The sequence below is a fragment of the Chroicocephalus ridibundus genome, chromosome 6 (genome assembly GCF_963924245.1).
Source record: "Chroicocephalus ridibundus chromosome 6, bChrRid1.1, whole genome shotgun sequence".
NCBI classification, from domain to species: Eukaryota; Metazoa; Chordata; class Aves; order Charadriiformes; family Laridae; genus Chroicocephalus; species Chroicocephalus ridibundus.
In genome coordinates, this window is record NC_086289.1 from 21,377,217 (window position 1) to 21,389,533 (window position 12,317).

The 12,317-nt window shown below is 43.6% G+C and overlaps 1 protein-coding gene across 4 annotated transcripts in view; it reads left to right on the plus strand.

Moving 5' to 3' along the window:
- Nucleotides 1–8,757: 8,757 nt before the first annotated feature.
- The window catches only part of LOC134517681 (WASH complex subunit 2A-like), a 36,987-nt gene continuing 33,427 nt past the window's right edge, over nt 8,758–12,317 (plus strand). For all 4 annotated transcript variants that reach the window (XM_063339445.1, XM_063339448.1, XM_063339447.1 and 1 more), the window contains exons 1-5: nt 8,758–8,852; nt 8,928–9,041; nt 9,524–9,688; nt 11,320–11,385; nt 12,030–12,203. In XM_063339445.1, coding sequence (XP_063195515.1) covers nt 8,808–8,852; nt 8,928–9,041; nt 9,524–9,688; nt 11,320–11,385; nt 12,030–12,203 — 564 coding nt within the window. In that variant the 5' untranslated portion in view covers nt 8,758–8,807. The remainder of the gene's footprint in view (nt 8,853–8,927; nt 9,042–9,523; nt 9,689–11,319; nt 11,386–12,029; nt 12,204–12,317) is intronic.

Genomic DNA, 12,317 nt, shown 5'->3' on the forward strand with positions numbered 1-12,317 from the left:
ATTAAGCATTGTTTACAAACTCTATCGGCAATGATTTTATATTTTCTCCCAGATCACTTGATACAAGGATTTCATACAAGTGTAGAGAAACTATAGAGGATGTGCACCAACTGGCTTGCACCGATTTCACCACATTCCGTTCCCTTCACCTACCATGTCCAGGCTTTGCTATCCCCAGGTCACCCTGGGCCTGACAGAAAATGTTATGCCAGTCCTTTTGTGGTTTTCCATAGAAAGCTCAAAGGAAGACTGCTTTTGCTTCCAAAGCACTTGTTAGCCAGAACACCTTATTCTTCTGCCAATGAGTTCTTGATAAAGATGCTGGAGCCCTGCCAGCTGCCCTGCTGATTGTCTGCTGGTAGGCTGACTCTCCTCTGAGTGCCTTTGAACCTCCTGCCTCAGGACATTCAGATCTTGCTTCAAAATAACTTAGTCTCTTCCTAAAGTCTTAGATCTGGATACATCTCCAGTGAGTTGCTCTTTTAATACAGTTTTTTCAAGAATGATTGCTTCCATAGCACAGCACTAATTCATTTTTCACCAGTTGCCATATAGCATGAAGAGAGACAAAAGCACCTGAAAAGCCCTCCCATGAAAAGTATAGCATCCTTATGATCAGCTCAGGCATTTCTGATAATTTTCAATATTCCTATGAATTTAATAGCTGGGTTATGAAAACACACAGCGTTGATGGTCTGCCTTTTTTGAATGCAAGACTGTTTTTAAGTCTTTGTTTTTTAACAAAGCCTTTTAAAAAAGGCTGTTTTTAAGGCTTTGTTGGTAGGACAGTTGTTAAGGATTTCATACTTAGACCTTTCCTAGTTTCTCAGTCAAATGCTGTTAAACGTGTCTACGTCTCTTTCAGCTTCTAAGGAAGAGTTTTCTCTGAAGTGTTGACATCTGGAGAAATCTCTGAAAAGGTTATCCTGTTCAGTTATTCTGGTAGTATTTTTGTAGTGGCTAGAAGTACTTTTTTAGGACCTTTTAAAAGGCAGGTTGATTTAGGGTGATGGAAAAGAAGGTGATGCCATTTACTCTTCTCCTGTCCCCACAATCCTGCTTCATGACCCACCAGCAATTTGCAGCTCAAGGTAATCTTTTGTTACCAGGCTGTTTGTCAAGTGCGTTTTTAGAGCTGGAGAGAGAAAGAAAAGACTCGTTCCCCTGGTTTCACTTCCAGGCTATTTGAAAATCATCTGGTTAAATTGATGTAAAACCTAGCAGGTGCTCTTCCTTTATTTTAAGCATAGTAAACTTATATCGATTTACACTTAGCAATAGGTTTAAGTAGTAGTTTGGTAGTAGTAGTTTAAGTAAGTTCCCTCTCAGCTAAAGAAAAACTGCTAGAGAGATTCATTTTAAGTGCAACTAAATGTTTTTGCTCTGGCTTAAATAAACTAATTTAAATTCATAATTGTTAAGCAACTCTAGGGTATAAAAAAGAGTTCAGAATAATGTCCTTGGAGAGAAACACCATATTATAATCTGCTAAACTAGATTTGTCACTGTTGTAGTAAGGAGAGGCCACTTCTGTGTATCAGGATTGATGTATAGTCTGCAGCAGGAGTCCTGCAGCAGCAATTAAAGTCACTATCTTTTAATAGCTTTAGAGGCAATGTTGTTCTTATGGAAATGAATCCTTCGAGCGGGAATAAATATACACAGGACCTAGCAAGAATTCTTTGCTATGACTCTAGAACTGCCCTGCAGCTTTATTCCCTTTGTAGCTGCCTTCAGCTATTCATCTATGTATAATTCTGATGTCTTCAGTTTCACATAAAAAGGAATATGCTTCTCCTTCCTTTTTAAATGTATGGGTCACGTTCAACCACACCAAGGCTCAAACACATCAAGCTGAGTGGTGTGGTTGCTACTCTAGAGGGAAGGGGTACCATCCAGAGAGACCTTCACAGGCTAGAGAGGTAGGCCTGTGCAAACCTCATGAAGTTAAACAAGGTGAAGTGTAAGGCCCTGCATCTGGTTTGGGACAGTCTCAAACATGGATACAGGCTGGGCAATGAGTGGATTGAGAGCAGCCCTGTGGAGAAGAACTTGGGGATATTTGTGGATGAAAAACTGAATATGAGCTGGCAATGTACACTAGCATCCCAGAAAGCCAACTGCATCCTGGGCTGCATCAAAAAAAGCAGGTTGAGGGAGGTGATTCTCTTCCTCTACTCTGCTCTGGTGAGACCCCACCTCAAGTACTGTGTCCAGCTCTGGGGCCCCCAACATAAGAAGGACATGTACCTGTTGGAATGAGTCCAGAGGATGGCCACAAAGGCAATAAGTGGGCTGGAGCACCTCCCCTACAAGGACAGGCTGAGAGAGTTGGGGTTGTTCAGCCTGGAGAAGAGAAGGCTCCATGGAGCCCTTATAGCAGCCTTCTCATACTTAAAGGGGTCCTAGAGGAAAGACGGGGAGGGACTCTTTTATCAGGGAGTGTAGTGATAGCACGAGGGGTAACAGTTCTAAACTGAAAGAGGGTAGATTTAGATTAGATATTAGGAAAAAAATCTTTACTCTGAGGGTGGTGAGACACTGGAACAGGTTGCCCAGAGGAATTGTGGATCCCTGGAGGTGTTCAAGGCCAGGTTGGACAAGGATTTGAGCAATCTTATCTAGTGGAAGGTATCCCTGCACGTAGCAGGGGGGTTGGAACCAGATGATCTTTAAGGTCCCTTACAACCCAAACTATTTTACATTCTTACTTTCCATCAAAAAAGCTTTCCCTTTCAGATCCTGCACAGCCACAGGACAGATATCCTCATGGTGGATTAATACTCGATGAGAGAACAAGTATTGTGCAAGGTTCACTGCTGATTCCATAGAACATACATATATCATGCAGGTAAATATTTGCACAGAAGTCACACAGATAACTAAAGCTCATATACATTGAAAATATAATTTTTAGCTTTAATAGGTTCAAAGTCTACTGAGGAAAGTTGGAAGACTCCCATTAACTTCTTCAGCCTTCAGATTAGATCTTGAGGCTTGAATCAAGCAAAACACTTAAATACATCCTTAGCTTTAGCCATGTGGGTAGTTCCATTGTTTCCAGTGGAGCCACTCCTTGTTCTCAGGCACCAGCTCGGTGAAAGGCTTTGCTGGATCTAACCTGGAACATAAGTTCACAATCATCCTGGCTCTGTGTTGCTTTATCAACTATGATATATCAATTGATATAAGAAGTTTAACTTCTTGAGCTGTTTACAAAAGTGGGACTGTAGCACTATTTCACTAGTCCTGCAAGTTTCTTATTTCAAAGTTTCGCTAAAGACTGAAGTGAAAACCGTGAGACTGTGATTCAGGAGCTTTTTTATTTTTTTATTCTGATACTGAGTTTATGCATAACTTTGGGTGGTTTGCTTAAGTATGCCAGAGATTTCAAGTTTCAGACCTTATTACCTGACTGCAGAGGACCACAGAAGCCAAAGACAGAACCCCAGTCAGCTTCCCCCGTTCCTCACACACTAGGCATTCCTACCCCACACCAAGGGGTAGGGGCTCTTCTCCAAGACCATGATTTTACCATGAGAGATGAACTTTTGGTATCAAAGAAGGATCAAACCCATATGGGGGAAACCATGAGCCAATGAAGTAATGTGTATCCAAGTCCAGCTTCCTTTAAAGCAACCAGAGCAGTCTTGCTCTGAATTTTTTTTTTCCTCCTTTAGGATTTCTAGTTACCTGAACTAAGTTTTTCAGCTTGGTTACTTTTTTACTTTTTGCATAACAATTTATTGCAGTAAGTCATTTGACTCAGTACATGGCAGCAAGGTCTTTTAGGTGATGTGGGTTATCAGAGTCTGCTTACTTCTGACACACAGGTTGCAATTAATTATTTTAAAGGAAAGCTGATTTTGAATTCACTCAAATGAATAAATACGCTGGTAGGCAAGTGGTGTGTTCTGTCATTGCATTAACGAGCAATGAATCCCATGCAGGAAGGGAAGTACCTCTGGGGGCTTCAGGCTCCTGTGCTTGTCCAGTGACAGCACGTGTGTACTTATTTCTAGCTATAACACTCCTTTCTACACTGTGCACCAGAAACTGAGGCATCTTCAAGCCCTGACTTCACTCATCACCCCCAGGTCCTTCTGCAGCCTGCAGATAACACAGGTGCTGGGTCTCTTTCTTGGAGGCTGGGGAGTTCTGGTAATTGCAGGGCTTGGGTAACCAGACCTCTCTGTATCTGTACCAAGCCATACAACACAACCCGTACGTGAGAATGAGGAGTGGCAAGGAAAATGAAGAACAATGTACAAACTGTGTTTGGGTTCTTTCTTGTGTGATATCGAAGCTTATCTTTTAATTGTAACTTGACTTTTTCTTTTGTTTGCATCCTGTTCTAAAGTTATAAAAACATATTTACTTTCTGTTAGCTATTGGGAAAGCTGGCTGTTGTATGCTCTTTCGTTTTTTACCTTGTAAATATTTGTGAGTTTAATCAAGTGCTGTGTCTGCTTAAGCTTTTGTTAGCGCTTCCAGGGCATGGCAACAGAAAGCAGTCCTTCCGACAAAGTTTTTACCCACAGGAAAAAAAATTACCCAGGCTAGCTGTATGGCATATCATTACACAGACTATCAAGAAGAGAGAGTTATATTTAAATTTAGATTGAATGTCATATCAAGACTTTAAGTCTTTGTCCACTGTAAACTGTAATTTTTTCACAGACAAATGCTAATGGGAATTTAGTAGCCACTTCACACAAACAGTTTTAAAAAAATAAGTAAAAGAGAAAAAAACATATCCCCTTAATAATCCCATGTGATAAAGAATATTTCTTGTTATTTAATAATCTGTGTACGTGTGTTAGAAATCATTCTGCTTTTAACAGAGTTGCATATGGATTATCAGTGAATGGGTATAGCACACACAATACCTTTCTTACAGCTGGCCATGTTGTTTACAGGGATATTTTCTGGACAAAACAATCTACTACTTGGTTTGAGAGTAGTCAAGATTCACTCCAAATGAAAATGTTTCCTGTCAGCTCTGCAGAAGTCTTGAAGAGACAGTAAGCTGTGATCATATATAACAAATGCGCAATAGTGGCCTCCAAATTACTTACAAGGTTGTATCATCTTGTCTTTAGCCTTCTACAGCCATTCTACAGCTGCTAAAAGTTCTGTGCAGTCCTATGGGCCTGTGGAAATTATTGTGGGTACCCACTGGGGACCAAGTCCATGGGAAGGAATAGATGTCAGCTTGTGCAAGAGCTTGTGCAAAGGACTTCCTCCTTTGCTTTGTAATTGCTTCTTGTGCTCATGTTCACAGATGTTTCTTTGTGGACGTAAAGAACAAGCTTTGAGGCTAACACAACCTATGCTTAAACTGGTGGATTAAGGAGTCCTAGTGTGCTGCTTGCCTGCATAAATCCAACTGCTTGTAGTACCCCTCCCACTGCTTTTTGTCCCCATTCCATGGCTTGGTTTCACAGAAAGGAAGTTTAGGGATCTCAGCCAGGAAAAAGCCATCCAGATTGCTATAGCACAGAACCCCTAAGTGTGCCAGGATCAGCCCCCACTGCTCAATCCAAACTCTGCTAATTTCATTACTATGCTGAGGAGGCAAACTACAGACATATATTTACGTCTGTATCCCTATCCTCAAGTCAGCTAGGAAATCCCAGAGCCATCTGCAATTTCAGGCATATCCCCAATGCTAACTCTGTCTGTAAACTAGAGCAACAAACTTCCATCACTATTGTCTCCAGTTTTAAGTGTTGGCTTATCAGAACTAACCAGAGGATTTATAGTCTGGCAGCAGTCTGTGGTAGTAAATTTTTAGACAGGGCTAACAAGCAGTTTCAGGATAGGCAGTCGTTTTTTCCACCATGGAGCAACACTAAAGAAAAAAGGCTGAAGTAGGACCAGGAAGAGATCCATAAAGATTTCCTCTTGCTCCATGTCTGCATAACTATAGTATCCCATTACGCTGTGCTAGTTCTCCTCCAGAAACTGAAGGGCAGAAGAGAACAGCAACTGCAGTATGTGCTATGTTGCTCAAATCTATCTTGAATCAATAGAGTAGAATCATAGAATGGTTTGGCTTGGAAGGGATCTTTAAAGGTCATCTAGTCCCAGCTCCCCGGCAATGAGCAGGAACATCTTCAGCTAGATCAGGTGGCTCAGAGCCCCATCCAACCTGACCTTGAAAGTTTCTAGGGATGGGGCATCTGCCACCTCTCTGGGCAACCTGTTCCAGTGTTTCACCACCCTCGTTGTCTTGTGTATATTTTCTTCAAACCCTTTGTGTCCTGTACTCTGGTCCACCTCTGCAATCTACAGGGGCTTTACAGTAACCTAACTAGTGCCTGACCCCACCCCACTTTCACTGCAGCCTTTAAGAGTCCCACCAAAAGACCTATGGCTTGTTTCACACTGCTCAAATGCACAAGGCTGAGAAGTTGCATGGGACTGGCAGAATTACAGGGAAGACCAGTCTGTTGTAACTTCTGTCCTTGTGACCACGCAGGAAAAAACTTGTCCTCCAAACTGATTCCAGAAGCACTCTGCCCCGCTGTGGAAGGTCCTAGGGAATCTGAACTGATCTCATGGCCACATACAAGTAGCAAGAGATGCCACAGAGCTCAGGCATGCCTGTAAGCATGGATATCAGAGAGCTCAGCTCTATGCAGTCCTGTATGTTCTGTTTCTTAACATGCAAATTGGTCCCTCATGACATATGTGATTTTTAATACCTTTACATCGCATATTCATTTGCAAAGTTCTGAGGGGAAGAGCAAGTGATTTTTCTTGTTGCTGTCTTTTCTCTAACCTTTAAAAGGAACCTGTCTAAATTCCTCTCTAAAAGGAATTTTAGGACTGAAATGGTTTTTGGGACCCCAACCATAATGTTTAGGTTAGGACTTCTAAAAAGCAGGATTTTATTGTGACATTCATAGCCCTCTGCTTAGACACTGGTGTATGTGTCACAAATGATTTCCCGTAAGGGAACATTCAGGTTCCATATTGCTGTCTTTTTTTTTTTTTTCTTTTAACGGAAACCAACCTGCAAGACTCCCAGACCTGAAGCTGCCTGGTGGTAAGACCCTACATTTTTTCAGCATCAGTACAGATAGAGCATACAGACCTCATGTTTTGTAATGCACAAATTTCTGTGCCAGTAGGACTTTGCATTATCAACAAAGGACTTGTTGGATTTTATTCCACATTTCAGTGAATATGGAAAGTAACTAAGGGCAAATTCTTCTGGTTTTTGGAATGTTACGGAGGAAGGAACTATGGCAAAACACTAAAAGCCTTCGAGAATAATTTTAGATTAATCCCATCTGTGTGTTTTTTAACAATCTTGCTCAAGACATTGTTGTGAAACTAGCCTAGGCTAATATACTTCTACTTGTAGTTTGTTAGTTTCTGCTTCATTTTCAGTATATTAAAACTCTTTCAATTCTACTAGGGTTGAAGGTCTGAGACAGTTCAGTAATGGTATCTTGTTATAGAATCACAGAAAAATAGAATCAAAAGGAATACAATGATACTTTTTTTTTTAGAAGTTCCTTTGGCCCTAATCTAGCAATATCCTCCAAGTAGCAGGATGTAGCCATTAAAATCAATATATGAGAACTTGGATACCTTGGGCATTTTTTCTTATTTAAATTGATAGCACAAGTAAGAAGTAAACCACCCAGTGCCCTGGTTCCTCATGAGGTTTTCTGTGTTATCAGTGTAGTCAAGTGCAATAAATAAACAAACTCCATGTGCTAGTATCAAGGGCTGATCTAAATTGACCATTTCTAATGAATTATTTTGTTACGAGCTGGAAGAACGGATGATTTATTGTCATTCCTTTCTGGTTAATTCACTTGTAATAAAGAACATACGAAATAGAGCAGATTGACAAGTTTTTTTAATCCATTGGAAAAAAAATGACTTAGTGAGAAAGTGGGAAGTTATTGTGGGAGTTTGATCTGTAAAGGCCCAGGGAAAATCCGCTGTGGATCCCAGTTTGGCGTTTTGCACTGTGTGTTTATTTATGTTAGTGTATATAGTGTTTTCTTCTAGCAAATCCTAGAATTCTGGCGTGGGTTTATTCAGACTAATCCACTTTAAATCAAAGGAGATTTTACCTGACTTGTAAGGTAAGTCTTGTACTTACTTTTGTAAGAAAAATAGGAGGAAGGGTTCCCTCTCTACTCACAAGATAGGACATTGGCATACCCCCTTGCAGTGCTCCATCGGAGAATGCTGCTGTGGTGCAGGCGTATTGCCGTGACCTGCTACTCCCCTCACCCTTGGCTTTGCTCCCGGTGCCCAGTAGGGCCCTTCTGTGCACATGTCCGTTACAAGTCACGAACAGTCTCTCAGTCACAGAGGTCACAAGCTTGAAGGACCCCGCGCCTGGGAGATACAGTCCCCACAAGCCACGGAAAGGAGGGCGCAGGCACCCCTTGCCCAGCTGGGAGCAAGCTCGGCCATCTTAGCTCAGCCCCCCTCCCGGGGCCGTGATGGCTGATTTAGGACCGGGCGGGTGCCCAGGTGACTCCTCTGCTCCTCCTGCTCTGCCGGGCTGGGCCGTTCCGGCTGCTACAACCGTTCAGAAGCCGCCGTGCCCGTGTCCCTGTCCCTGTCCCTGTCCCTGTCCCTGTCCCTTCACCCGGGCGGCAGCGGGGTCGGGATTCCCCTCAGGCGGCGCGGCAGCCTGCACGCGACCCACCCGGCCTGCGCGCGCGGCGGCGCCCCCTGTCGCCCCGCCCGTACGCACGCCGCGCACGGTGTAGTGTGGCGGCGGGTCACGTGACGGCGCTCAGCTGACTGCCGCGCGGGCGGCGCGGCGGATGGCGCCGGCGGGCGCGGGGGGAGCGGCGCGGCCTGCTGTCACGGTGAGCGCCGCGGCGGGCGGGGGGTCGGGCACGGCTCCGGCACCGGGTTCTCGGCTCACTGCCCTTCTCCCGCAGATGAACGGGGCCCCGCGGGATGCGGCGGAGCCGGCAGCGGTGTGGGAGCGGCCCTGGTCGCTGGAGGAGATCCGTAAGGGCAGCCAGAGCTGGTCCTTGGCCTCGGACGCCGGGGTGAGCGGTGCGGCCGGGACCGGGCCTGGGGCCGGGCCTGGGACTGGAGGGGGGCGGGGGTCTGCCCCGAGGCTTGGGGCCGTGTACAGGGAGGTGCTGCCACCCGCTGGCCCGAGCAGCGGCCGGGGGTCCGCCTGCCCGCCTCGGGCAGCGCGCGGCGGCAGCAGCCCGCCGGGGCACCGCTGGGCGGCGGGCGGGGAGAGCAGCCCTGGGCAGCGCCCGGCGGAGTCCCCCGTTGCTTTAACCGTCCGGTCCGGGCGAGAGAACTGAAACGAGGAGTTGGCACCAAAGGAGATGCAAAATGAAATGGAAACGGAGCAGGATGCGGCTTGGTCCTGGGTGTACCTGGGAGTGCTTTAGTCTAAATTGTGTGCGCTTTGATGCTAAGTTGAAGTCTGGGGTCAAATCTGCCTGTGTCGTGAACGGTGCCGAAATAAAAAAGGAGTTGGATGCTGACTAATGCTTTCCTCTGTTGTAAACAGCTTCTGCATTTTCTACAAGAGTTCTCACAACAAACCATATCCAGAACTCATGAAATCAAAAAGCAAGTAGATGGATTGATTAATGAAACAAAAGCCATAGACTGTCGCCTTCATAATGTCTTCAATGACTTCCTTATGTTGTCCAATACGCAGTTCATAGAGAACGTGAGTATGTTCTTGTATCCCATCGAGCTTCTACTCCAGACATTGGTGTTGCTCCTTACTGTAAGTAAGGGGCAACAAAACACTAGAGAAGTGAGTCGACTTTTTGGCAAGTCTGATGTTGATTTAGAGATGAAGTAGCTTTTAATAACTTTCTGTTAAAGAGCCTCCTAATTCCTTCATGAGCGATGCATTGTCCCATCTTGGCAGATTCTCATTTGCGTTTTCTGAGGTAACTTCCTTCCTTGTTTATATGTGACATAGAGATCGGAGTTTCGTTTTTAGGACTATGAACGAGTTGGGATCTCTGAGATGTCTTGGTATATCTTTACAAGTAGCATGAATGTAGCTGCACTTGGCTGTCTAAATATGAGGAACGTTATACTATGCTGTACATATGCCCAGTGGTGTTATGCAGTTGATATTAAAAGTGTTGGACTGCAGGCAGTTGTCTGTTATGTTTGGTCATAATGAGCATATTTCTTGGTTAATGTTCCCACTTTATGAATATTGCTATTTTAGAAAGGTAAAAGCTTGACGTGAAAGCCTGTTACAACATTGTATCACTAGAAGCATGTGTATAATTAAGATGTAGGGCTCTAATAGTCTTTCAGATTTGTGGAGGGTTTTTTAGCACTGAGTTTTATCGGGTGTTTTGTTTTGGTCAGCATTGTTCTTAGGCCACGCGTGTCTCATCTGACTGAAGCCATGATGCTATTATTGGAAAGATGCTGGCAGAGGACAAGACAATGGAAATCTGGATTTCTGTTGTGGGTCATTTTGGTGGTGGTGCTGGGTTTTTCTCAGAGCTGCAATGTCTTTTCCGGCCTACCTTTGCTCTTCAGCATAATGATTCTACTGAGAACAGTTTGTACCAAATGTCTTAAATCTTGGATGCTTGAAGCTGTTTGTTCCCAATTTTAAGTGCACAGAAATAGGTCCTCGTTTCTAGTTCTCAATTTAGTTAATGTGAGAGATTTGCCCCTTCCCAAGGGATAACTGCACCTGTGTTTGAGAGATTTAGATTTAGGTTTGCAGGTCCAAGGGGGTTTTTATTCCCCTGTCTCCTTGTAGCTGATCCTACAAAAGAGTGCTAAATGAGCTGGATGAGAGGGATCATCAGAACAAACTGAAGGCTGAGAGAGGATGTGAACCTTCTCTGTAAGTACAGGAGAAGGGTAAACGCTAAAGAAGAAAAGCTATTAAATGACAGAAAACAAAAGGAAAATAGATAGCCCATAAGTAAACTTAAGTTCGACTTTGATGGTTTCTAGAATAGCTTTATGTTAGGGGCATTAAAACAGTGCTGCTTTTTAACACATGCAAGTCAATCTGTGAACAGTGTTAAATGGTCAACTTGTCTTCCACTAGTGCAGTGACGTTTGCTGTCTTGAATTACCTTAGCTGGATTGAGGGGCTGCCTGATGGTAATTTCAGGATGATGACTTCAATGCGTGAAGGAGGCTATGAAGATGCTTGGTGTCATCCATGGCTTCTTTTTTTAAATATGTAATAAATTAATGTCTAATTAATTACACATTAACAATATATTTTATTTTGTTGGTGGTGCCTGTGGTTTAGCTCCTGCAGCAGCGTGTTGTTCTTACTTGAATTAATTCTGCTTGACTTTTTAGAGAGTCTATGATGAAGAAGTGGAAGAGCCTGTTCCCAAAGCTGATGTTGGAGACAAAACAGAGCAGGTAGTTAACTTAAGCTGCCTTGAGTGCTGGCAATATGTTTGCAGCTGTTGTCTACCTTATAATTTTCAAACTTATTTTGTGGATGTTTACAGCTTACGATCCAAACTGTTTCCTTTCTCCTTGAAGTCTCTCTGTTGTTAGTAAAATGTAACGTTGATGGTAACATTGGAGGCTGCTACAGTGTATGATGATTTGTGAAGGCCTTCCCAAGCTTAATACTGTGTCCAGTAGACAAGACTTCTGCGTTGATTTTCAAATGGCTATGCGTGGTTTTTTCAGCAAGAGAACTGAGGCCTTGGGCCTTCTTACTGGATTCAGAGGTAGTGAATTGGGGAAGCAGAATCTGACTGGAATTCACAGGGATAAAAACTCAGAGAGCTTTTTATCTATCTTACAGTCTAGGTATAATATACCATAAATGTTCCCTTGATGGGCTGGGAGCACAAATAAGATAGTACTGTGCTGGTGTGGATGTTTATAACATCTCTGTTTCTGGGAGTGATAAAGATCAAAGGTTCTGATCGTCTTTCTCTTACGTATAGCTTTCATTGTACTAATTTGAAGTTAAAATTTTGCATGTGTGTGGCAGTGAGATTGAGTCTTGAGTAAAATTCAATGACAATGTGTTGTTCCTGTTACTAAAGGAAAAGACACGGGAACAGAAAGAAGCTGATCTGATCCCCAAAATCCAAGAAGCAGTGAATTATGGGTTGCAAGTTCTGGACAGTGCATTTGAACAGCTAGACATCAAAGCAGGCAACTCTGACTCAGAAGAGGAAGAAAGTAATGAAAGGATGGAACTAATACTTGAGCCAAAGGTACAGAGACCTATTCTGTCTGGGAGCATGGGTTTGCATTTGGCTTTGTTGGACTTCCTCTTTGCTTCTGTCAGCAGTATCACTGTGTTGGTATAAAATTGGTATTTGTTACCT